This window comes from Melitaea cinxia, chromosome Z, assembly GCF_905220565.1.
Source record: "Melitaea cinxia chromosome Z, ilMelCinx1.1, whole genome shotgun sequence".
In the NCBI taxonomy this organism is placed as follows: domain Eukaryota; kingdom Metazoa; phylum Arthropoda; class Insecta; order Lepidoptera; family Nymphalidae; genus Melitaea; species Melitaea cinxia.
In genome coordinates this window covers 15,549,096-15,576,191 of record NC_059424.1, presented here as the reverse complement: position 1 = coordinate 15,576,191, position 27,096 = coordinate 15,549,096, and the positions used below count along the sequence as shown (strand labels likewise).

At 31.9% G+C, this 27,096-nt stretch overlaps 1 protein-coding gene across 1 annotated transcript; it reads right to left on the bottom strand.

The window, feature by feature from the left end:
- Positions 1 to 295: 295 nt before the first annotated feature.
- Positions 296 to 25,411, bottom strand: LOC123668852 (ecotropic viral integration site 5 ortholog). The gene is made up of 15 exons (XM_045602543.1): positions 25,321 to 25,411; positions 24,006 to 24,170; positions 21,291 to 21,529; positions 19,952 to 20,143; positions 18,262 to 18,426; positions 16,490 to 16,684; positions 12,809 to 12,967; positions 11,589 to 11,822; positions 10,431 to 10,649; positions 9,062 to 9,169; positions 8,097 to 8,288; positions 7,549 to 7,716; positions 5,435 to 5,530; positions 4,808 to 4,909; positions 296 to 965 (listed from the first exon to the last, which is right to left on the bottom strand). The coding sequence occupies exons 1-15, from the start codon at positions 25,409 to 25,411 to the stop codon at positions 813 to 815; spliced, it is 2,478 nt and encodes an 825-aa protein (XP_045458499.1). The 3' UTR covers positions 296 to 812.
- Between the last annotated feature and the right edge of the window lie 1,685 nt (positions 25,412 to 27,096).

Genomic DNA, 27,096 nt, shown 5'->3' with positions numbered 1-27,096 from the left:
CTATAAAAATGACGATTTATTGAGTGTGGCAGAAAATTTAACACAACTAGTGAACAAGTCCTTAATACAATTTAAATTGAAATGCTCTCGCCTCAACTCGAGAAATCGATCATAATTTTTCTTGCCCCGTTTTAGAAACGGTTATGACAAAAATGTATTTTTGTAACGTACATGTAAGAATTGTAACAAACATTGCGAAAGTTTGGATATATTCAACACGGCTGTCTTTACTTTCGTTTTTTATTTATAAGTTCTTAAATATTTGTGTTAATTTTAATATGAAAACTTGACTGATTTATGTTATTCATATAAATATTTTTTATAAAACGTATTGAAAAAATGTTTTTTCAAATAAAAATAAAACTATACACATATAAAGCCAATAATACTGATATAAAGCGAAGCAAATTATATTGAAAATTAAAAAATAATACTGTCTAATATTAGAGATTTTGGTGCGAGAAGACAGCCGTAGCGAATAAATTTTTGAATTACCAGAGGTTACCTTTTTACTTAAATTTTTTTCCCGTGTTCCTTATTCAGAACATAAATATAATATATATATATAAAAAAAAACTATCCGTTTTACTCACTATTTAACGGTTCATTTTAACTGTTAAACGGTAAAAACGAATGGTTTTCCGAATACAGGAACTGATTTACAGTTTACATGTAAAGCGAAAAAAAAACAAGATACAATTGGTTCTAGTTTATGAATGTCCGATGGAAGATCACACAAAAGTACCCTGAAACAATCACGTATATATGTAAATATACATACAACTAATATTACAAGTTCCACGGGTGTAGTGCTACGTTTTTCTGTTAAGGTCGAGTGAGGCCGACGATTCTCTTCTCAGTATAAGTTTCAGTTTGTCGTCCTCTTCAATGTCATCTTCTAAGGAAACTGTACGGCTAAGAGAGCGGCCCAGCACCCGAGCTTTCCACGCCTCTAACCTCACGACCTAATATACGAGAACATAAGTTAAATTTTGTTAAATTAAAACAATGTCACTAATTACTGACATTCATAGCTCGTACTCGGCGGATCGTTAACGAAAACGGCTCATCTTTTAGGTAAAATAAGGCAATTAATAAAGTTAAATCTTCCATCGGTTGAAAGGTATCAAACATTATTAAATATATTTTTAGCGCTGAAACTCCAAAACGAAAACAGTAGCGAGCACTAGAATTTATATTATAATAACATTGGTCATATAAAGCCAATATTTTATTAATTGAGCAATAATTGCACGATTCTTGCTATCGCATGGCTATTACAATTAACATAATAGTTCCGCGAATTGTACTTCAAAATGTAGTTGTGTTCGATTAAGCAACCATTCGTACAATTTCCGCAAAGAATTCGTTAAGGCCATTTTCGTAAACGTTCAATCTACTATTGACATGAAAAGCTTGAATACATTTTAAACCTTCATCGTTAACCGAACATGCATCAAAAATAATATCAAACATATCGAGCATTTTCTACAGAAGGAAATAAGGAAAGGAAATCACGATAATCAAATAATCAATTTACAGGTGTTAGTAGTATATTCTAAACCGTGATTTTATCAGTGATAAACAGTTAAAATATTAAATTATACGAGGGTAGTTTATTTTTAAACGGGGATATTAATCTAAGTTAGATAACAACAACACTCAGTTAATTGTTTTGGATGGAAGTGAAATTTCATGGTAGTTCATATGAACGACATGCACATGTAATGAAACGGTCATTTTAGTAATAAAACAAAACAAAACATAGGCCATGTTAAAATATTAAGATAAAAAAAGCAACATAAATGAGATCTAATATACGGTACTTTATTTTTGACTTACTAAATGTAATTTTAGAGTTAGGAAATAATTTAATATTATGTTTATTGTATATTATATTTATATAAGTCTAGTTATAAATCTATTTACTAGTTCAATATAAAGATATTCCTGGAACGATGATTATTTCCGGCCACGAAGTAATTTACTTAATATTTTAATATGACCAAAGAATGTTAACAACAAAGCGATACCAATACATACAGATCGTACGGAAAATTATCTCCTTGAAAGTCAGTCAAAAGAGCAAAAACAAAACGAAATAAAATAAACATCACGCGAATGTAACGAAAATGTTAAAGTGTCTAATATACGATAACATGACAAATTGCTGTGTGTTGACCTTTTCATTTACCTACTTAAAAGCACTTACGTCACGACTCAAACATAAAAATATCTCATAACTATTATAGTCATGGCATAACAAACACCTGATTTAATTTAAAAAGGTTAATAGACAATAAATATTAAAATCTAACGTTAAAATATCTCAGGAATAGGTTACAAAATTTCAATAAATAAATAAATAACTTGTAATGTATTTCTCATTTAAGTGAATTTTGTTAATTCTTGCATATACATATGTTGAAAATTAAATATGTTTTTGTCCAAAATAGAAAAAGAACGAAAATTTTTATTATACGTAAAAGTTGCTTTTAGAGAAAAATTGTATAAGTAGTTACAATACCTATTAATTTTAACTAGATCATACTTAGAGAGATTCGTTTCAATTCGTACACACCTTTATAGTATCCCTGCACAATTATAAACCGACGATACATTTTTGTTTAAAAAAAAACCCCAAGTTTAGTATATTTAGATTTGATATACCTACTGTACTATATTCCAGCATATTATCCATAAAGAATCAATGGTGTTATTATTAAGCCTAGTCAAATAAAGTCACATAGAGGTACAATCGTGTACGTGTGCAGTTAATGTCAAGGTCAACACACTTTCAAACACGTACTGATGTAAATAATTTCGCGCGTCGTCGAACCACTTCCACGGCTCTCCGTCCGGCGTTGTGATCGGTGTAGGATACTGTGCAAACATAAAGTATCAGACACGCAGAGGCAATGTACAATCAATATTTTAAATAACCGCTTTCAAAATACTTTTAAACTGTTCAAATGTTCAAAATGTTAAAAGAATTTAAATTTAGAATGTAATTTTCAAAATTCAGTATTGTTCAACAAGTATAAAATTGATACATTTGAAAGACAATTCGTTTTTAATAATTATGTTACTTCTTAATGTTTTTCTCTCAATCTAATTAGGTACATAAGGTCCTCTATTTGCAAAAGATACAGAAAATACGAAATATAAAGAAATCCTTCTTCTTAATTCATCAATCTCAAAATTTAATTAATTTTTCAACAATTAAATTTTAAAATGTTAAATTTTAAATTTATAGTTCTAAATTTTGTTGTTAATGTCAGAAGAATTAATATAATATTAAGTTAAATTGAGTTGACTACGTCTTCCTAATTCTAAATTAAGTAAATTTTTACTATAATAAAGAAAATGATATGAACTTACATAATTATTAAAAATTAGTAAAGTACATTTTATTATTAATAAATATTTAATTTATCGGAATAAACTGTTAATCATTTTAATTTTAGTGTAGTTTTACTACATTAAAAATAAAAAACAAAAATACTAATTTTTAAGGTTTTGAAAGCAGTTATATCAACCCATGAATTTGTATTTCGAATTAGTCACAATTTATTTTTCAGTTTCATTGTAATTTCGAAAATATTACACATGACTGTATTGTAAAGTCGTGGAATGAAGCACCAGTATGAAATGTTAGTAGTAGTGCTTTTCTTAAACCCGGTTCCTATTAAATGATTCATTTTTGGTTACAAGCTGTTCAAATTCGAGTTCGAAATGAAGCCGCATTCAAAAAAAGGAACGATTTGCAAGCAAAACGAATCGTTATTTAATATTATAGGAACCGTGCCTTAGTGAGTTATTTACAAAGCATGTCACACGATGTGCCGGGACCGTTCTCTGCTATTTAGTTGAATTTTTTTTTGACAATATTTTTAATAAATAATATTTTTTAAAAACATAATAAACATAAATATAACAATATCTTGGAATTTACCATATATTGAAAAAGAAATATATATTTTTTTCAGTTAACAATGTTTCATGTAAAATTTAACTTCTTGGGAGTTCAATTTTAATAATTTATACTTATTTAATTTCTAATAAAAGGGGTGTTAACCTAGTTCAACTAAATGCATCGGGGTCTAAGCAAAGCTTGTGTAAGATGTTAAAGTCATAACATCAACCAAAGTGCAATGACTGTTATTATTAATTACATTTTATTTTTATAAAGATGGATGCAGCTAGCTAGCTGCATCACCAGAAGCACTGCAAACACGTTGAAGACCTTACCCCTAATTCCCCCCCCAGAATCTCTGGTCACCTTACTCACCACAGGAACACAACACAGCTTAAAGCAGTATATTATTTAGCTGTTATCTTCTGTAAGATCGAGGTATGATGATAATGATGATATATATATACACATGTATATAATGTATACTTGTTTTCTTTGTTTGTTAGTAGTAAATGTGGTAGGGTATGAAACTATTATTCAGCCTGTTACATCCCACTGCTGGGATAGGACTTTTTCTCCGTGTATAATAAGAAGGGTGAACAATATATTTGTATTGAAATAAAATTATATATACAGTAAGCATAAAAAAACATTTAAAATTTTTAAAAAGGATATGAGTTTTTTTTTCAATCTGAAAGTAGAAAAATGTCTTGACTACTTAAGATAATTTACGTATATCGCATGCATGTGTGTGTTGCAGCTAATATTAGCAGTGCAACATACTTTTCTATATTTTATTGAGCCCTACAACATTTACTACCAACATTAGAGTTATATGTTTTTTATTTTATTTTATTTAATAGAGTAGTGTTTTTCTATGTATTGATTTACCTCTGCTTTCAGTTCGGCGACTTGTTCCTGCAACTCTCGAACTCTATCTGAGTCGTCCATATTACTACTCCGTAGTTCCCCTTCAGTCGCCATCACTTCGTTCTGAAATTATATTTTTTAATCGTTTGGTAAAACCGTAAACTGAGAATTAGTTGAAAGTTTTAAAAGGAACGAAATTTTACGGGAGGGCTTTTATTAGGCCTGCTGTTCCATAACTCCATAAAATAACGAGTCACGGGAAAAAAGGTTGCGGGCAAGCTCACCGTGCCCACGATAGTGGATTCGCCCTATCGACACGTACTGAGATAAATTTTCGTGGACGTCACTCACTAATTGTAAAACCCCCTCGTTTTTTGGTTGAACATTGACCAAATTGAATCAATGTTTTAAACTATAATAATTTTATCATTGTAATATTGCCTTAAATTAATTTAATACACGAATAATTGCAATTTCAAGCTTAGTAAAAACGATGGATAGTCTATTAAAAAAAAAAAAAAAAAAAAAAAAAAAAAAAAAAAAAAAAAAAAAAAAAAAAAAAAAAAAAAAAAAAAAAAAACAAAAAACCGGGATTTAATTTTGTTATTCTTTTGTAAAAAAGTCATACACAATGTATTAAGTACTTACTTTTAACTTATATTCAGAGACCTCGGTTTCTAATTCCGCTATTCTCTGAGCGTCCTCCATGTTCCTTATGTTCGCTTGCATTGATTCATATTTTGCCTGTAGATATTAAGAAAAAAAATTACTATAATTCTTATAAATACTATACATAACAAAGTAAAATACGCTAGCATAGTCAAGACACAATATTACATTAACTACAGTAAACAATTTTATTTCAAACCATATAAGTTATAAATAAATCGCAACGCAAATATTAAAACTTAAGACTAATATTAAAGAACCGACGACGTAATTATGAAAATAATAATAATAATAATAAGCATTGTGTAATAAAACTTTTATAAAATTCATTTAGTTTTAAAATATTTAAATTTTGTATAAAATATTATAAAACTGAAGAGTTTTTTTGTTTGTTTGAACGTGCTGATATCAGAATCTATTGTTCCAATTTGAAAAATTCTTTTATTGTTAGATAGCCCATTTATCGAGGAATATATTATATAGGCTATATATCATTACTCTAAGACTAATAGGAGCGGAGCACCAATGAAAAATGTTTCAAAATCGGGCTTTTTTTCCTTTTGAGAGTTTCCGCTGTGTGCGCTGCGTAAACAGTTAAAGTTTCGCAAAAATCATGTATGACAGAATTGTTACTATTCCACGCGGACGAAGTTGCAGTCAGATGCTAGTTTTGTATAAATAAAAAGTAAATATTAAAAAAAATTACTTCAATTTAATTCATAATAGTTTTAACATACATATTGAAATTCCTAAAATAGCCGAGCTAGCCACTAACACACTTTTATTATTACTATTATGTAGTTAATTATCGCAAAAGCTATGTAAAGATTTATTATTTACACATACATAATGCTTATCTTAATCTATGATCAATATCTAATATTATGAAGCGATAAAATTTGATTTTCGTTATTTTTTCTCTTTTATTTATTTATTGATGAATTCAAAAACTATCAGACTGCTAATTTATCACTGAGTGACAAAGCCATTTTTCAAGAGAAAATGGAACAGGCAAAATATTGTAATACAGAATGCATAGCCGCAAGCGCGAAACTAGTAAAGTTTTGAATATTTCGCAGTAGGCAAATTATATGTGCATACAAATTGTAAAAAATATACAGGACACAAAAGAATCAACCACTATTACTAATTTAATTATTTCGCTTTACGTAATATTACTTATATGTTGCTAGCTAGATAAATATTATAAATAAGTTGTAAGCTAAGAAAAAAGTTAGTCTAATTGGATTTTACAGAAAATTTGATTTGATCAAAAGCTTGAAATTTATATTTAGTTTTTAAAGACAACTAGCAGTGGTCAAAGAAAAAGGGAACGAAGGTTCTCGAATGGCGAACACGTCTTAGTAATAGGACCCAACGGAGTGGCGAACATTAAGGCAGGCTTAAGTTCACACGTGAGTTCGTGCCATTTTGGCGCGAACTTGTGGAGGCCTATGTCTAGCAGTGGACTGCAATAGGCTCAAATGATGATGATGATGTCCAACTGTGGACTATTAAAGGCTAATGGATGGATTCTTTCATTACTGAAGCTACTGCCGATTTAGAATGGCAATTCTGCAAACCAGAAACCCCGATAAACTCAGAAGTTACTTCTTATAAACCATCAACATATACATATAGTGAAATCGCAGTTAAATTTAATAAACACAGTCAATAAAAACAGTCAAAATAATTTTCATAGGCGATATAGTTACAATTATTATGCTTGTGTGTGAGCAGTGAACAAAATTAAGGATATATTTTGTATGTTACAACTGTATTTTTGTACAGTAGACAATTATTAAAATACATTAATTGACAAAATATTAATAGTATAATACACAACATTCAGTGATCCAATCAAGGTAATTAGTAAAACTTATGGCAGAATATGTACTGTATAGTATTTACTTATATTTAGTTGCAAAGCAGGAAATATCTAGCTCAACATTTGGAGCAAGCAAAGTATCTTTAATCTTATAGAAGACAAATAATTTATGTAGTATTATGTTCCTGTGGTGACTAAGGACAGTGTGTGCGGTGTACGGTTAGTTCCCTAGTTGTGACTCGCTTATAACAGATTTAATACTCACTTTGCTCTCCAAGTCAGCATACTTGTGTTGGAATTCTCTCTGCCTTGTTTGCAGTGTGCGTTCCCTCTGCAAGGCAGCGTCCAGTTCTTCTCTCAGCTGACGCAGTTCCTCATCCTGTCTTCGAAGCTGGTTCGTTGACACCTGAACCTGGGTACGGAGCTCCATTTCCTATGGAAATTAACATTTTTATATATAAATATGTTTCAACATACACAGATTACGAGTATATAGGTATTAAGGTAGGACACAGGAGGAAATATCTTGCTCAAAATCTGGAGCAGCCAAACTGGGGAAGTACCTCGTCCCAAGTCCTACATCTTACAGATGATCACAGGTAAATAACACTGCTTTCAAGCAGTGTTGTGTTCCCGTGGTGAGTAAGGATTCAGAGTTCAGGGGGCTGGTTGGCAACGCGCTTGCAATGATTCTGGTACGCTACGGTAAACGCTTACTATGAAGTGGGCTGTATGCTTGTTTGCCGATATATATAAATCAATCAATGACTTACTGATAATCACTTTTAGTAATAAAATATATAACAGAAATACCTTAAGTCTGAGCTCCTTCAACTCGGTTAAAGCTTCCACCTCCTTTATTTTTATTGTCATTAATTCCTCTTCTAATTTCTGCATGTCTGTGGACCTGCCCTCCCAGGCACGCAGTAACTTCTTGGGTGTTGCCATTATATCAGACACTACGTTCGATTGGGCCGGCGGCGGCGGCGTTTCTTGTCTGTGTTCCTGTTGTTATTATTTTAATAAAAAACGAGTGTGTTTTAGACCACACGACTGAAGTAAAACTTCTGCACAATATGCCTGCACTGTGGGAGAGAGAGAAATGCGTGCTCGCACCTCTCTCTCTTGCTCCGTTTACCTCGCCCAATCACACTTTTTGTAACACACTCGTCACGCATTCATTAAGATACTCATAAAAAAGTTTTACTTCAATAAATAAATGCCTCCACTCAAACGGATAACTCCTGTGTTGAGGATCCGGAAAACACACAGAATACACAAGCACAAGCGCACAGACCAAAGCAAAGGTATGTTCAATACAAAAGTATGCCATGTCAGGAATCGAACCCACAATCGACAGCACTAGCACTAGCTATTGATCGTTGCGCCAACGCGTGGTCATATAATAAACATAATTTACTGACCAATAGAATGACCTAAACAGCACTTTAGTAAAGGTGTTAAACTTTACCCAATGCAAGGAAAATGCTATAAGTAAATGAATTTACAACTACATTTACGAGTATATAGACGACAAATCAAAAGAAGATTGATTAAAAAAGTTACCAGTATAGAAAAAAATATTTATTTATTTCTATGGGTCATGGTTTGAATACTACTAAAATAGACAATTTTCTTCAGTCGTATTAACGGAGAAGCTATATCAGAGATCTCCATATTTTAAAGACCGCAGCAAAAATATTTTGTGTACAGTTATTATAAACTTTTTCGTTTGTCGTTTACAGAAGAGTACAATTATAAATATTCTTTAAAAATACCTGCAGGTGCTTTTGCCAGGCATCCGATAACTCTGTTACTCGTTGCCGTAAATCTTTTAGTGAAAGATTAGCCTCAGCCTCGCGCAGTTTTACCGCTATCAACTCGTCCTAGAAACAAATATTTTCTTGTGTCTCTATATTTATAAATTATTTTAAGAAAAATTTAAATCACCAACAAGTACTTATGATATATTAAAATGAGTAGCAGTTTTTATACGAGTTCTTTTTAATCTACGATTTGACAGGAATAGATTCCTTCTACCCACATTAAAAGAAAAAGCATTAATAGAAAAATTGAGTCCAACAAATGAGTTTCAAATTGAAAAATGATAATTGAATTTTGAAAACTCAAAAAATAACACATTAAAAATAAAATAAATCCAAGATTAATGTGCAGAAACTAAATTATGCTGTTAAAGTATTTGACCAAATTAAAAAAAAGTAAAAGTTACTGTAACATTCACCAATGGAATTGAATTCATAAAATGAATAAAAATAATTTAATCCATTTGAATGAATGAGTCAAACCAAACAAAGATCAAAAACAATTTAAATATTATGAAAATACAAAAAAGACAAATCAAATTGTTAAGAACCATAACAAAGTAAATGATATCAAAATACATCGCACTGAATCATAATATCAAGACAAGTCAAATACAAATCCACGATAAACCTTATGTATAAAATTATCGTGTCACCATGTTAGTTATCATACCCCTTCGAAACGGCTCGGCCGATTTTTATGAAATTTGTGTGCATATCTGAGAATCGGCCAACATTTATTTTTCATACCCAAAGTTATTAAGGGGGTTAATAACATATATGGCAAAACAACGTTTGCGGGGTCAGCTAGTATAAAATAAATATTACGTCATACAAAATCCAATCAAGTCCCATTAAATTAATCAAATTGAAGTTAATTAAAACGAAATCGAATTAAATAGTCTTACGTCTCTAAACACAAAGTATTAAATAAAACAATTAAAATTTAAAGGTGTACATCAAATCAAAACCAGATTTACAAATAAAAATAAAAATAAATTAAATCGAATCTACGACAAATAAAAATTAAATTAAATAAAACCAGATCAAATTAAATCAAAACGAAGAAAAACAAAAAGGATTAAGTCACAAAAACAAATTAAGTCACGTGTATTAATTTTTTTGAAGTGATTACAATAATCTTAAGAAAGATCTTTAAGAAGATAGAAATATCGATCATCCTAGGAGGTTAATGTTGATTTTAAAAACAAAAAAAGAAACTAAGAAATCTAAACAAATCGATATTTACTTTGTAAAAAAAAATATCAAATTAGCAGTTGAAAATAGAGAGGAATTAACGTAGCATATTAAAATAATGACCGACCTGCAAGTGAGCAACGTTATTATCCACGCGTTGTTTCCTCAATATTTTATTTTCATTCTCTAGTTCCGCAATCCTAGCGTTCAATTCTCGTTCAGTCGCCTGTCTCTCTGCCGCGTCGAGTCTAGCTCTTACTAATTCTCTTTGAAGACATCGAGCTAACTCTTCGCCTTTCGCGTTGTTGACTTCCATGCCCTCTAGCGATGACTGACGTGAGTTGTTCTGGAAAAATACAAATTTAAATTTACAGACATGTTAACACTAGCTATACCATAATAATTTGTACTTGTGTTACGGGTGTATTTTATTATATTACGATTATCGATTTTAAAGAAGTAAACTGTTCCGCTTGAGATTTGTTTTTTAAAGACTAGCTGTGATATAATTATATTGAAGACAAGTTGAAAAATTCTTAAGCATCAGCATCATGGTAATATTTTTTGATATTAATGAAAACTGAGGATTAATGCAGCACACTTGCTTAAATGCCAGTTAATTCTTTTCTTGAAACCACTGCAATTTTTGATAGGAGTTGTTGCACTTACTGTTGGCTTATTGTTATGGTATATGTAACATACAATCTTAATATATATAAATTACGCGTCACTTTGTTTGTTCGCGATGGTTTCCGAAACTACTTAACCGATGTCAACCATATTTGCACACCGTGTGCAGTTTGATCCAACTTGAAAGATATGCTATATTTTATTTTGATATATGTAATTATTATATTTAAGTAAAAATAAATAAATAAGGCGGTACGAAGTTCGCCAGGTCAGCTAGTTTAATATAAGATACTTGTGACTATGAAATCGGTTTAAAAAAGTACTAAATAATCTGATGAGGTTATTAGTTTGTTCATGGACAGTATGCAATCGTTAAATCCATATGTATGTACCTGCTATGTACACACTACATCACTAGATTAATTCGACTGAAAAAGCCATATTACGATACAGGTAAGTCTAAAAAACTTATAATATTATCTTATATATAAAATTCTCGTGTCACAATGTTAGTTACGATACTCCTCCGAAACGGCTGGACAGATTTCTCATACCCCTAAATTATAAGGGGGGGGGGGGAATAAAGGGGTTAGTAACATATCCATGTAACAACGTTTACGGGGTCGGCTAGTATATACCTAATATAAATTTATACCTCCGCGATAGTCATTTCTAAGCTTCTAATCTCATCTTGAGCTACGGCCAGTCTCTGTTGTGCGTCCATATTAGCCCGTCTCAACGCTTGAACCTCGCGAGCTAAAGCGAACGTCTCTTCCTCCCCTTCAGCTCTATCAACTTGACCTTGAACCAAACGCTCCGCAAGCGCTGAACTTTCCTTTTCAAGTAGTTCAACTCTTTGCTTCAATAGGCGGTTTTCTTGACGAAGACACTGTGAAATAAAATCAGCACTTAGGTTTCCACAGTTGTAAGAAAAGGTTATAGACAAAATAACCTATTCTATAAATCTGTTGTCCAATTAGATATCAAGCGTTTATTAGTCGATTTTTTATAAAGTTATTCTTCATCCAGAATATCTTAATGTATTTTGTACTAATCAAAATTTTACAAATCCATTTAATCGTTTAAATTATATTCTAATAAATCCGTGCTTAATCAAAGTATTGAGATAAGTAATCAATAACATAGCATTCAAATTTAATTTTTCGGGAAAAATGTCATAAATATCAAATTACTCTATTTTTTAATGAAAGTATTGTAAAAAATCATCAAAGTTACGATACAATGTTACATTCCACTGCCATAGGCCTCTTTACCATGTAGAAGGATTATTCTTTGAGGGCAAAGGAGTGAAATAAAGACTGGAGCTTAATCCACCACTCTGCTCCAATGCGGGTTGGCGGATATATTCCCTACTATTTGTAACGATCGCTATCAGGTGTACGTGATAACAACCGGGAACAACAGTTTAACATGCTCTCCGCTCCGCTTTGAAATATTTGTATAAATACAAACATCCATCCTGAACGAGAATCGAACCCGCTAATCACCAGTGCTTAGGCGCAAGTAGCACTCGACCATTAGTTGTTCAAGAAAAGAATAGAATTTCCATCTCGAACCACTCAGGCGGATGACTGCTAACACGTGGTGGTTTTTGGTCAGTAAAAGTCTAACATAACCTCTCAGGTTGACCTAAAAGCCCTAGGTAAAAAAAGGCCTCTAATAATTTTCACTGAATTATAAATTAAATTAATAAATTATATAATTTTACATTATAAAAATACTTGACAAAAAATAGTGCAAAAGTTAAAGAAAAGACCTCCAGATAATATAATTTATATAACAATTAATTACGTGATAGACATTACTATTATTACATGTGCTTTGTATGGAAAAATAAATCTAAATAAAACTCACTCTGAGTACTGCGATGTCTCCTTGCTCCTTCGTCTTTATAACGGTGTATTCCTTTTCTAATTTCTTCATTTTTTTAGGATTCACTTTAATTGAATATGCGAGATTCATAAACGCGTCTTGATCGGCCTCTGCCTTCGCCGGCAACTCTTTCTGCATGTACTGTTATCATATAATTATAGATAAAGCGATAATATACGGTTATATTTTAAAAGAAAACAACACACGATTATTAACGAGGTACTTGTACGAGCGACTTTATCCAGCAAAATGTTAAAATCATTTTATGTAATAAAACCTTTAATTTATGTAAATGAAATTACCAAATCTGTTTGTTTTCGCAATACGTAGAAATCCAATAGACCACTTGAGTTTAAAATGTATTTTACCCATTATATGACTTTTGATTTCAAACGGAGACAGGCCTTTGAATTTGTAAAATACTGGGAAACCTAGCAAGTAATATATTTGTTGATTCGGGCCTTCTATTTTGTTATAAAGAGAAAAGTGATAGATATTAAGAGAAAGCGATAGTACTCATTTCTGTTTTAGATTTTTTAGTTAGCGATTACTGCAAATTCGTTTAGCACATAGGTTCCCAACCTTTTATGGTCTACTCCTTTTTCAGGAAAACAAAATTCCAACGCTCCCTTTCATAATACTTAATTATGTGCTTTCCTAAAACACACAGCGTTGTATGAAATGAGTATGTGAATTTTCCCCTTATATAGAAATAAAGCTTAACGCTTACCAGAATCTAGTGTAGTAACCTATTACACAACAACCAGTGCGACAATAAATTATCGCCGCTTGAAATTTATATACAGCTTCTTCATACAACGCTGTGTCTTTTATCAATACATAATAATTGATTTTTTGCAATGCAAAAAATTATATTATAATAATTTTGTATGTCTATCTATTATTATTTATTAATAATCACAAATTCAAATTTAATTCTCCTTCTCTTTCTCTCTCTCTTTGTAATCGTGCTACTCGTAGTCGTGGCTGAGGATTAGGATTAATTATTATTAAAAAAAAATATAATAAAAAACTTTTAATTCAGTCAAAGCCTTATCATACAAAGATTTATCAACAAAACTATAACTTAACCAGCAAAGGCAAGACAATATACACAAAGCCTGAGCACTATGCACTGGAGCACTGCACAAAAGCAAGGACAAGACGATTAATTATAATTAGTAAAACAATAAATAAATAAAAAATTAAATAAGAAACATAAATATCAATGAGACGGTTGAGTTTGGTTGAGTTTTAACAATTTGTTAATTTCGGGTTTCAATTTAGTTAACATCAGTCGCAAACCACCACGCTCAGTGATCTGCAGTCTATTCCTTTTCTGACAGTAAATTAGGCATTGCACTAAGCCCACGCTCAGCCAAATATGATGACGGAAATGCAATTAAAATTTTCTATATTGTTTCGTACAATCCAGGGTGGAGAGCTGATATTGATTTTTGAAGTCAGAACTTTTGGAATCCATTATTGAATTTTACTTTTAATTCTTAATTACTCGTGAGTTCTATGAGTTAACTTTATGATACTGCTGTATCTGCATTTACGAAAGGGTCTAAAACCCAGCTTGGTATATTCATCAAATGTCCTGGAATCGCACTGTAAAATCAGCATGAACAGCGTCCAGATGTTGGCAGTAAGTAAGTAAATCTTCCTGTTTTACAGATAATGCTGATAATGTCGGTATGTGGTTGTATTCGCCTCTTCCTAGATTCTGTTTGAATAGAAGAAGTTTTCCCACAAAAGCAGCTATGACGTTTTTTGTTTTAATTAAATTCATCTCATTACCTTGCATTTGTAAAATTACGTCATTTAATATTTTAAAAAGGTAAAATAAGAAATGTCATTTTTGAACGTAATCAAGTTTCGTACTGATTTAAATAGATTGGAAAAGCGATTCAGACAACCTCCTTTTTCGGGAGCCATCGTACGTGTGCAACAGAAAGCGATTATAGTCTTCATCGTTTTCACTACAAAGTTAAAATAATCTGTCATTAAGTAAATTGCTTCTTGTCTTGTTGACTACTCTAATGACGTAATGGAGCGACATGCAGGCGTTCATTACGATTTTTTTATAACCAAGTGCTGGCGATGAATAAAACAATGTGCAGCGAGTACATTACGTACTGCTTGTTTTAAACGCGCAATGAAATGACGCCCCATCATTGCTGGAGCATGGTGCTCATATGTATCTGAGCATGAGCATCTACAGCAATAGATAAAACACGGCGAATAGGAATTTTTACCTCTTAAAAAAAAAAAAAAAACAAGTGCATTGTATTAAATATGAATTCTCCTTTATATTTCAATTTTTTTGGAAATAATAACTCTTCCCAATTTTTTTCTCCTTTTGTGAATCGGATGTAAGACAAGAGTAAGTGAGTAAGTGCTCCGTATTTGGTAAAGTATAATTCATAGAGTTTAATGGAAAATTTAGAAGACTTTAAGTAATTAAACAATGATAGTTTAACGTCTCTAGGCATTCATCGATTCTTCTTTGCACTGTACCCAAATATTTTTGATGATAACGAAATGTATGATGTAACGTATATGAAGCTCGTGGTCCATCATTTTCCCGTTTAGACCACGATGCAAAAAGGTTTCATATTGTTGGCTGCTTAAAATATTTCTTCTCAAGTCTTAGAAGGCTTCATGACTTCATTTGAAAACACTTTTTGGCAAATTAAACACATAGGTAATAATTCGTTTGTTGGAATATGCGTAAATCCATATTTCAAATACTCTATATTGTACTGCCGACATTTCTTCTTAGTTTTAGACATTTGGGAATTCACCATTTCAATACATTGACTTTTCAACTGATTTATAGAAAGTTATAAAAGTAATGGCTATAATGACTTCTTTACTTTATCAGTTACGCGCAAGTATGGATCACTAGTAAAGCACACAAAAACAATAAGATATTAGAAAAGATATGTCCTGCCTTTTAAATATTTTATATTAACTTGTACGTCTTTCTTTGTTTGCCGTGGCCCGATGCACTTGCCCTATAAACAGGTTGTTACAATTTCCCGTATATTTGTCGAAATATGCTTGGTTGCGTAAATCAAGTCTTTGTTTACCAACTTGCATAGATTTGTTACCGACAGTCCTAAACCGAATCAAATAATTAGTTTATTAATGTTTATTTGAATGTTTTAATGTTAATTATGCTATAATAATAATAATAATAAAAACATCTTAGCCGGCTAGACAAAATGTTTATTTTTTTTAAATCAAATAGACGTTAATAAATAAAAATAATTAATAATAGGTAGCTAATTAGGAAGGTATGGAGCGCTTGCCCCTTTGACTGTCATAACGCCCCACATTTGCCTTTGAATCGGCTACCTCCCAATCCACGAAAAGCTCGAGCGTCCACTAGGGCGCGGTACTACTTCTGTTTAAAACTATTTATTAACACAATATATCATATATATATACATATATGATAGAAAAATTTTCACTACTCGAATAAAGACTTAGAAAAGATTTAATGCATCTAAAATTCGCCTGTTATCGTATGCTAAGTATTAATTTATACTGTTTGCGACTAACAAAATGATGCGGCTGCCGAGAAAATATTTAAGGTAAACAATACAAATAGCATATTTTATGCAAAAATTCGATTACAATAGTTTTTTTTACCTTCAGAATGCTTTCCATATCCAAAGACAAGAGATCGTTTTTGCCAAGCGTGAGTAACGCTAGGGCGACCTTGAACACAATCTCTATGCCTTCAGAGAGAAATACGTCCATAACGCGACAGGCGAGGGGGAGAGATAGTGTCGTCGTAAAGAGTGTAAGGAACCAGCTGCTTGCATATATCGATGTACTGAAACTCTGAAACAAAATATTATTATTAGCTCTGTCTTACGTGAATTTTCCTAATAATCGTTACGAATAAAAGATATATATTAACAGTACAAATATTTTGCAATAAATCGAATGCGATCGGAAAAACTGCAAGATTTTAATAACTAAATTTAAGTGGCTGACGGTATGATACGGTTTCACGTCCAAACAACTGAACTGATTTTCAAGAAATCTATAATATAAAAATGAGTCGCTGAATGTGTTGCTAAGCGCAAAACTCGAGAACGGTTGGACCGATTTCGCTAATTCTTTTTTTAAAATATTCCTTGAAGTACGAGGATGGTTCTTACGGAGAGAAAAATTCTAAAAAAAAAAAAATTATAAAATTAAAGAATCGACTGTTAGGCGATACGAAGTTCGGCGGGTCAGCTAGTTTAATATAAAAATAAACTAGACAGAGGGAAAGGACATAACTGAGGTACTTTCTTTGTAGAAAAGCATAAAGGGGTTTAAAAAAGAGTTGGAAAATGGTAAAATAAGTATCCTAAACAAACATAAATCCTGCATACTGTAATTATTTCAAGCAGATGAAGTTGAGCAATGCCTGTGTTTTTATATAATTATCTTTGAGACTGTTGTACTTATTACATATCCATATAAATAATACCAGTTTAAAACTAAAAAAAAAGCCAATATTAAACAACAAAATATAAAACCAAAAGATTTTCGAATTGATAACAACTTCATTTCGTCAAGAGTCATAAAAATCCACGATCATAAAATTTCATTTATCGATCGAAAAGCATGCCGTAGGTACGTACCGATTGGTATTTAATTAATAAAAAAAAAAACAAAAAAAAATTGAAAACGAAACGCCTTGCCTTCTATATGAATTATACAAATTCGACCATAAAATGTAGAATGTGTTAGATCAGAATACATTCACTACTGATTGCGATCGATATTCGATTCATAAAGAATAATCCTGATTCCGATCTTAATTATATGAAACCATGTTGACATGAACGTATATCAAACAATCCTTCAGTTTAATCTATACTTATCTAGGAACTATGACTAATATCACGATTATTATTATTTGTACTTTACTGTTATGACTAACAAAGTATTTTGTATTTGTTTATTTACTTTTAAAATAAGTGTTTATTCACTATCTTTCTTATTGTCGAATCGGAATATTATGCATGTTTCTGTTTGGATTAAATTTGAGTTTTTAGCAGTATTTAGGGAAGCGAAAGATTTTTGTATATCTGTCTGACTTTGTGTTGTCTACTGTTTAGAGTTTATATTTAATTTAGAACACCGAGTTTTCTTTTAGAGAGGGAGATAATTTCTTTTTTGTGCACTTGAATCTCCTTTAAGTTACAATATTTATAAATAAAAAAAATTCACCACCTAATTTCGTTACAAAAGATAGGAACGTAAAACCATTTATAGAGACAATTTTATGACAAATATAAAAACAAAAATAATTGATTAAATTTTTTTGTCTGTGCGTTTAGTATTAAATTAAAAAAAAAGGTATTTTTTTTTTAATGTAGATATGATATATATTAGATATACATTTGGCAAATTGAACTAACCTGAGATTGAAAGTGTACGTGGAGATCGGGTAAAAGTTCCTGAACGAGGTTTTCTAGCTGGAACATACAGAGGCCAAGCTCTGCCATACTTGGCTTGAACATATCACGCATACGATGGTGCTGCATTATCTTTAGTAGAACTGCAAAAGCCTCCTCTTCTGGCATCTGTTAATAAACAAACAAATAAATAATATGTTATAACTTACACACACGGTCGTCTGTTCCTACGGAAAGCAACTTGCTTGTGTATAACAGCCGACTGTTACAGCTAAATATATATTTTTTTGATAAATAGAAATAATTAAATACAAATATTACTGCCAGACCCAGACCAGACCCAGGCGGGAATCGAACCCATGGCCCCCGGAGTAAAAAGAGGGGCCACTACAAACTGCGCCAAAAGGCTAGTCAAAATACCTTATAATAATTTCTTGATTTTGAATCGAACATAGCAATTTTTTAGTCAGTCGATAATCTGCGTGACGTTATCAACGGATAGTATCACGGTGGACCGTCTTTTTTTTATGTCACTAGGTCGGCAAACAAGCGTACGGCTCACCTGATGGTAAGCGATTACCGTAGCTTATAGACGCCTGTAACACCAGAAGCATCGCAAGCGCGTTACCGACCCAATCCCCAATCCCCCCAGGAGCTCTGGTCACCTTACTCACCAACGGGAACACAATACTGCTTGAAAACAGTATTATTTAGCTGTGATCTTCTGTAAGGTCGAGGTACTACCCCAGTCAGGCCTGCTCCATATTTTGAGCAGGAAATTCCTGCTGTGCCCTACCTCAGTCTAAAGTCGTCTAGTCGCTTAACAGATATTTATAAAATTATTTGTTTCCAGTCCATGTGCATGTCCCCTTTATGGCTCGGAGAGCACGGGATCAGTCCCAGTTGTTATAATAGACGCCTTATTGGCAATGAACTATTTTAAGATTATCCTATATTGGATAATGCTCAAACTCGCAGTAGAGTAGCGTATTAGAATTAAAGTTCGACCCTTATTCTATATGGAGAAAGATGCCTTTGTCCAGCACTGGTAGTTTCAGACTGATTTTTAAACGACCCAAAAAAAGGAGGAACTCATTTGGATTACATATATACATATATGTATACAACTACAACAAGTACTTTTTTAATAATGCGTTTTCACTTTACTATTTTTTCGTCGATCTACGTTGTATTATACCGCATAACTTTTTACTGGATGTACCGATTTTGATGATTTTTGATTTAATCGAAAACTTATGCTTATCACGTGGTCAATTAAATTTCATCGAGATCTGATTATAACTTTTCGAGTAATCTTTGATAGCGCGTATTTACTTGAATATTTTATCGTCTATCTACATTGTATTATTTGTCGATGTTATTAAAGTCGATTTTTTTTTCGTTTGAAAACACAATTATATTTGGTTTGAATAAATGTGAAAGGAAGATTTAATATAAATGAGCCTAATGAAATATTTTTCAACTTGACAAAGTAAACGGCGTCCTTATCGCCACAGTGTATGTTCATATAACAATATACTACAGGACTGATCAATTAAAATCGTTTAGTATAAATTTTACTGCTAATGTTAGTATTACTAAGCCTTTCATTGAATTAAGAAGGTATATACTGAGTACAGCAAACACTTTGTCGTCTCAATTAATGTGAAGTATTTCAATAAAACAATCTCACCTGCATTAAAAGCAGTCCAACGATAAAGCCAGATCCTTGACAATAACCAACTTCCCTGTCGTGTAGCGAATACGCCTTCATTACATTGAACAGGGATTCTTGGCCAAGACCATCTTTCTCCTTAAAGAAATCGTGTTCAGGGTACGTTCGAGCGATGTCACGACGAATCACCTTCTCGCACGCTGATTTAGCCTATAAACAAATAATATACATTAAAAAAAAAACTTTATAGGCTTCGTTCGCGTGGATTGGATATTTTTGGCGGGTCCGTCTTCTTCCGTTAAAACATAGCCTATTGTAACTAAGTGATAACATATTATTCTCATAGCTCGGTGGCTTTTGAGTTTATCTATTAGAAACAACAAAATAATTAAAATCTGTCTTATTGATAGACTAGTATTTATTGAAGTACAGATTACTTCACATCACTTATTAACAAGATCAAGTTATTAAATGTAATTAAAAAACATATCTTTTCTAGAAGTCTGTTGCCTAAATAATTATTTTCATATGTTCTTTGCGGATATCTTCACAAATTTTTTGTTAGTAACAACAAGTCAACTACGAAACGTAATCTTTTTACGAGTTCCTTAATTTTTATAAAACGGAACAACTCACAATTTATTTCTCACTATCGACATCAAAGAAATGATGCAACAAATCAGGTAATTTTTTTTTAAATTGATCTTTGTCTAAGAAAATTATTATTCACTATAAATTTAATACTTAATGCCATTTTGCGATGTATTAACATGACAACGAAAGTCTTGTGAACATTTTTCACTATTTTCTATGGGTTTTCTTGGCAAGACGTACTCGTGACAAATTTCCTAGGACACTCGCACAAAGTTAGTTATTTTACCTTTCCTAATGACAGATATTTTTCCATTTGTGTCGACTTAAGGTTACAATTACTAAACAAGTACACTACTTCCACTAAACGTATCATTATATTGTTTTTTAAAGAATACTATAAGCCAGTCGATGATAAAGAAGCAAGCCTTGGTCACATTTTTATAAGAACTTTATGAAGGAACCGTCACAGGGTGTCTTTAATTATCTGTGAATAAATCATAAATAAACAATTACAGTTTCTTAACTGACTAAACTGAGTTACAATAATAAGTGTCCTTGGTTGAACCGAATCAAATCCGTTGATAATACATTTTAATGCCATTCAAAATACTCCAAAAGCTTAAAAAATCTGATTAACGCCCGGTTTATTACTACAGTTCACTTTCCAACATGGGGTGTACGAAATTGAACTCATCGTAAGCAGAACGATTCGTTTTTTGATATAGGAAGAGCAAACATTAAATAGTCTGTTACAAAATCTTACCTTAATATAAGAAGCGTATAATTTCTTATCAGGGGAGGAATCGACTCCCGCTAGTAGCTGCCATACGATGCCCCTGAAATGATGAGGCACCCCCTGCCGTACTAGGTCTCGTACATACTGGTTCCGGCGGCGCCACTCCGTCTCCCAATGACTGACAAGCCTACCCCAGACACTCCATAAGTCTTCCTCGCCATTGCTCCCGACCTTACTTCCCCCTTCTTCATAGCTTGAGCTTGTTGCTGAGAAACATTTTTCTGGTAAGTATTTCGAAATTGAGAACTTTACGAATATAATTTTTGATATGTTTTTTTTTTTACAAGAAAATTATGAAATAATTTTTAAAAACATTGTTTTGCATTGAATAGAACATTGTTTTGCATTGAATAGAACATTTTGTGCATTCGCATTGCAAACTTTTAGCATATTTATTTTAATGGCAATAGACTAATAATAAGTAACAGCAAAGCATACTCGTATTACAAATCGTAATCATTAAAAAACTTATAGTATTTTCTAGAAATGCATCGTTTATTATTAAAACAATAATTTCAGTCATTTCGTGCTAGCTGGTTAACTGGACTAGTTTTAAAACTAAATAGTTACAAGGTTTAGAGTAATTAAAATTTGAACAGTAGTTTTCGCCAGCTTCTAATACTATTATATATATATATATATATATATATATATATATATATATATACATATAAAGAATAGACGTAAGTTTAAAACAGATCCACACAAATTTACTACGCACACTGCTACGTACACTGATGTACTTGCATCCAACAACAAAACGATAAACAAGTTATATAAACAAGCTCTAACTTCAAAGTTTGTCAGTGTGGTATTGTTGATGCACTGTTGGCACACAGCATTAGATGTTTTGTCGTGTAACATTTAATACCACAGCACAACACAAGTCACAGCAAACCTGACTTATAACTTCACAAAAGCCAATTAAAGGAATTCGCCATTTACAGTTAATTACACTAAACAGTTTTCTTGTGGAATTTAAACATCTTTACAATAACAGATTTCAACAAAAATGTATGTATATAAGATACGGTAATCGCTTACCATCAAGTAAGCTGTGCGCTTGTTTGCCGAGCTAGTTGTATTAAAAAAATACAAACATACCTATTATGTTATTAGAAGTTGTCGCTTAATAGAACCAAAAATGAAAATTTTATAGGAATAACTTAACATATACAATTGCGTAAATAAAAAAGAGGTAATTATTAGACTATAATAAACATAATACTACATACCCAGAATATTATCAATAACTGTTGATATATAAGACTGTATACTAACACTTGACTCACTTTTTTCACTCATCTCAAGCTGATACGGGGGTTTACTGATTTGGAATTCTTTACATGTTATATCTCCGTTATCAATGTAAAACTGAGATAAAAGATAATGTGCTGGCAAATCGAGTTTTAAAATCAGTTTAAAAGACGAGCTCGATTCAAGTTTCGCAAGCAATGAAACTAAAATTGCGCATAAAAGTAAATGTAACACATTAAGTAAATCCACGCAACACCGCGCTCAAACATGACGCAAGGTTTATACTAAATAATAGAGTCTTCAAGTTAATTTTATGTTAAAAATAGTTAATAAGCTGTAAATATATCTTAAATAACTACGGTACTTCAGGCACTTCATTTCTACATAAAACATACGTTAATTCATCAATGTATAGCAATTTCATGTAAAAAAAAAATCGTCAATAATTTAAATAGTTAATTACAAACTATCATATAATAATTTATGTAAATATAGACAGATAAGAAAAATAAAAATATGTTCAGAAATTATGAATGAATGAATGATGAGTGATCAAAGAGTACTTGTAAGCTAAAAAAAAAAAAACCGTCAGCGTCGGACACGTTCTAGTTTTACTAGGCAGTCACAGGACTGTCGATTTGTAGTTGTACTGAAAAATCGCCTGTGGTATGTAATGCATACATGTTTAACAAAAGGTATGGGTATTTTGAGTAGATGTTAAATTATAAATTAAAAAAATTAAGTATTTGCTTATCATCAAAGAGGTTGTATTTTGACTTCGAAATTATCAAAATACTATTAAAAACACATTTTAATTATTGAGAAAATTAAAAGTAAAAACATTCAACAGACTCACAAAACAGTTAAACATATCACACATAGAAGAGAGTACAAATATACGCTTCAGCCTGTAATATCCCTCTGCTGAGCATCCATCTCTTTCCCCATGTAGGAGAAGGATAACAGCTTAATTTACCACGCTGCTCTAGTACGGGTTGGCGGATATATTCCCTTTTATTAGTAACGATCACTATCAGGTGTACAACCGAGATCAACGGCTTAACGTGCTCTTCGAGGCACGGTGGGGACGCCCACAGGGACTGCAACTAACACCCAGACCACGGCAAACATTTGTACGGCTAATAAAAATGTTCGTCAGGTGCGGGGATCGAACCCGCAACTGCTAGCCCAACAGTTACAACCAGTGCTGTGACCGTTGCGCCAACGCGTGGAGTACAAATATACATAAAATAGTAAATATGCTGTGGCTGGTATGAAAATTGATTCAATAAATAATCAACTAAGCGTGCCATATTCTGTCAACAGCCTCTTGCGTGTTTGAGTAAAAATATATATCGCATAGTAGGAAACGACACTTGCCTAGGCTTCGCATTGCTGAATGTTAACATTTTTTATCAACCTTACCTGAAGCTAAGGATATTTGTGATGTGTCGGAGCTCTTGCGACTGTGCACGGTGGTTAGCGAGGGGCACTTCGCGTCCGCCTCGATTCTTCTATTCTCCTCCTCCAGTTTGGCGAGCAGTGCCCGCTCGGGCGTCGGGATCGAGTCTGAGGTGGTTACACCGCAGTCTGGCAACGACAAAACTTGTCAGTATTAATGACATTGTGTAGACGTATTGGGACAGCTTAAATAATAAATTTTTCGCATGTATAATGTTGAATTTTGATTTGAACATAGCACATTTTTAACAATAAAAACTAATTTTCCCTTTTCTTTTCAAATTGTTAAAAAGTAATTGCTTAAAAAAAAAGGTCCAGTTTTCTTATGATTTTTAGAACAATCGAATGAGTATAGTACTTAAGAAATATTTGCGTTAATAGAAATAAATACGGCAACAGACACTTTAGATCTATTTTTATTCCTATCGATTCTGAGTAATTGCTTTCTGTTAAAGGTGCAATTAAGATGACGTATGGTGCACGACTGTATAATATTAATAGATTGTTTCTAAGTTGGGCTTATATAATTTTAACTAAAAACTGATTACATTAAAGTTTTTTTTCCTTCTTTAGTTAATTTAAGAAATTTTAACGAATTATTTATTAACGTTTAAATAAAATAGAAAAACATAATTATAAAGCTATTTACATTACCTGCCATTTTTATAGTTTTACGTACCTAGAAACTATAAAAGCGTAAAAATATTTCGCTACAAAATCATAAAATTATACTAAATACTAGTAATATAATATGGTTTTATTCGTAAGTAACATAGTACGCTGTTAGCTGTTTATATCGTTGACTTATGTGAGCGAGTTTGAACGTAGAGTTTAGTATGTTCATCTTATTCGACATAGAATTAGTTTTAAGTGCGCAGTGAAGCTGTGTTAGGTTATTTCGGGGTTAAGGGATGCAGGCGTTTTTACAGTGCATGATCTCGAGAATGATGAGAATTTCTGTCTGCTGTATCAATAGTAAATCGTTTAATGTATTGTATAAAGCTGTTATTTTATTGAACAAAAAAATTTATTTGCTTCAAGTCTGTCGAGTCTGAACTGAATAATGTACGTACGACTTCGTCGAAATATCTACCTATCTTTGTCGATTTTGTGTCGAAGTTGTTTTTAGTAGTATCCTTATACTCCTACTTTGGCAAAAAAATAACATAAATAGATTATCTTCATATTTATCTCTATCTAGCGGCGAGATACGACGGGACATAGATATGACAGACCGAAATCCTCAAGCGCGTATTAGTGTGTTAATCAGCCAACAAACCGTCAAGGAATGAGACAGGCGACTCTGTATTACTAGCAATCGGAGTAGCACTGCAGGCTGCTGCTTCCCGGCCGTCCACGTCCACCTTCATGTTGAGCCCTCTGCCATATAGCGGGCACGCGACCACCTCTCTGCACCATAACTTTATGTCAGATCCATCCTAATATCAGCTACCGCCTTTCGAATTACCACTTCTATGTCTAAGTGTACGTTTTATGTTAAATATTAAGCGTAAAAATAATTGTCTCTTTTGCTAATAATTTCAATGTGTAGAACACAAAATGTCAACCGCCTGAACACGCGTGAATGGTGGCTGATAATATGCAATTTATATAAGTATACATAACGTACACGAATGTTCTCTTAATTAAAGAATAGGTACTGTTGTCAAAATGTCGGTAGTGAAAATATTTTTGACCAAAACTTTATATGTATATAATTGGATGAATGATTAGGACCATTACCGGAAGTTATCTAGATTTCAGGAAGTGCTATCATGCATTTTTAAATAATATCGCCCATACAAAATGACATGATAAGGATGGTGTAGTCATCACAAATGTAGATGATGAATAACAATACTTAATTCTATGCTTAAAACATCTGAAAAGAGCTAGAATAATCAAAAATGTACTAAAGCGCTACTATAACATGACACGTGAATTTAAAGGATATTTATATTATATTCAGTTCCTACTTACACTAGAATTACTAGTAAGTATAATTCAGAAAATACATGTACTCACAGTAAGAGCTAAGTAGGCAATAATTAAACCGTCAGCGTATTTCTCCAGGGAAATTTGTCTATTTCAAATTGCAGACAGTTAAATTCTGTCTTGTGTGGTTTCATTGAAGTTTATCGATGCACAAGTCAATAATTTTAAAATTATAAACAATTAAAACAATAACACAGTAAATATTAAAGATTAGGGAGCTGAAGATCGCATGAGTTTTGATGAAACCGCGTAGGTGAAAGTTAGTGATACTCGCGGCGGTCGGCCGGCCACTAAGCATGAAGGCCGCGCATCCGTCACTACTAGGGTAGCCACGGTTTACGAAAATTAATTTAAAAAATTTATAGGTCTGCATCACCTACTCTTCATAGAATATTTTTATTATACGTGTTGTTATTGAGGCCATACTTGATATTCATAAATTTAAAAGTTCCTATTACTTCGAGTACAGCAATAAATAACCGTACAAAGACGGATAGTGGATAAATGAATAATGAATGGCAAATATAACGCGCAAACTGTACCTAATTTTGTAATATAAATTTGTGCTGGCTATATACAACATAAAAGTTTACGCTACACGAGGGAATTATTTCGTGATACCTCGTGTAATTGGCAATTTTATTAATTATATATTAGCTGGTTATTATAAAATAAACGACAGTGTAATGTGAGCAGAAAGCATTATTAAGTGTAATGTGAGCAGAAAACATTATTAATAAAAAAATAATGTTGTTACTACATGAATTTGGGAACTCAAAAACTGTTGATCAGACTTTGTTACCTGTTTTTATGAAATGTTCAGAAAATTTTTAACTGCAGAAAATCAAATATTCCAAAAGTCTAAGTTTGAAATTTTCATTGGATTATTTTAGTTTCCTGAGCCAACGCAAATGATTATTAAATCAAGACCAAATGCATTACTGAGTATTTTTTTTGTTCTTTGTAATCATTGATTTGTTTAATATTAATTTTATTTTTATAATTGTCGAAATTAATTATAAAATAAAAAAATTACTCTGTTAGATGACAAAAAAGTATT

Excerpts from the sequence above, each read along its gene's own strand:
- LOC123668852 (XM_045602543.1), bottom strand. The coding sequence starts at position 25,411 with ATGAAGGTGGACGTGGACGGCCGGGAAGCAGCAGCCTGCAGTGCTACT. Across the intron at positions 10,650-11,588 it reads TAGAAATGACTATCGCGGAG|AACAACTCACGTCAGTCATC; the intron begins GTATAAATTTAT and ends GTATTTTTCCAG. Across the intron at positions 5,531-7,548 it reads ATGCTGACTTGGAGAGCAAA|GCAAAATATGAATCAATGCA; the intron begins GTGAGTATTAAA and ends TAATATCTACAG.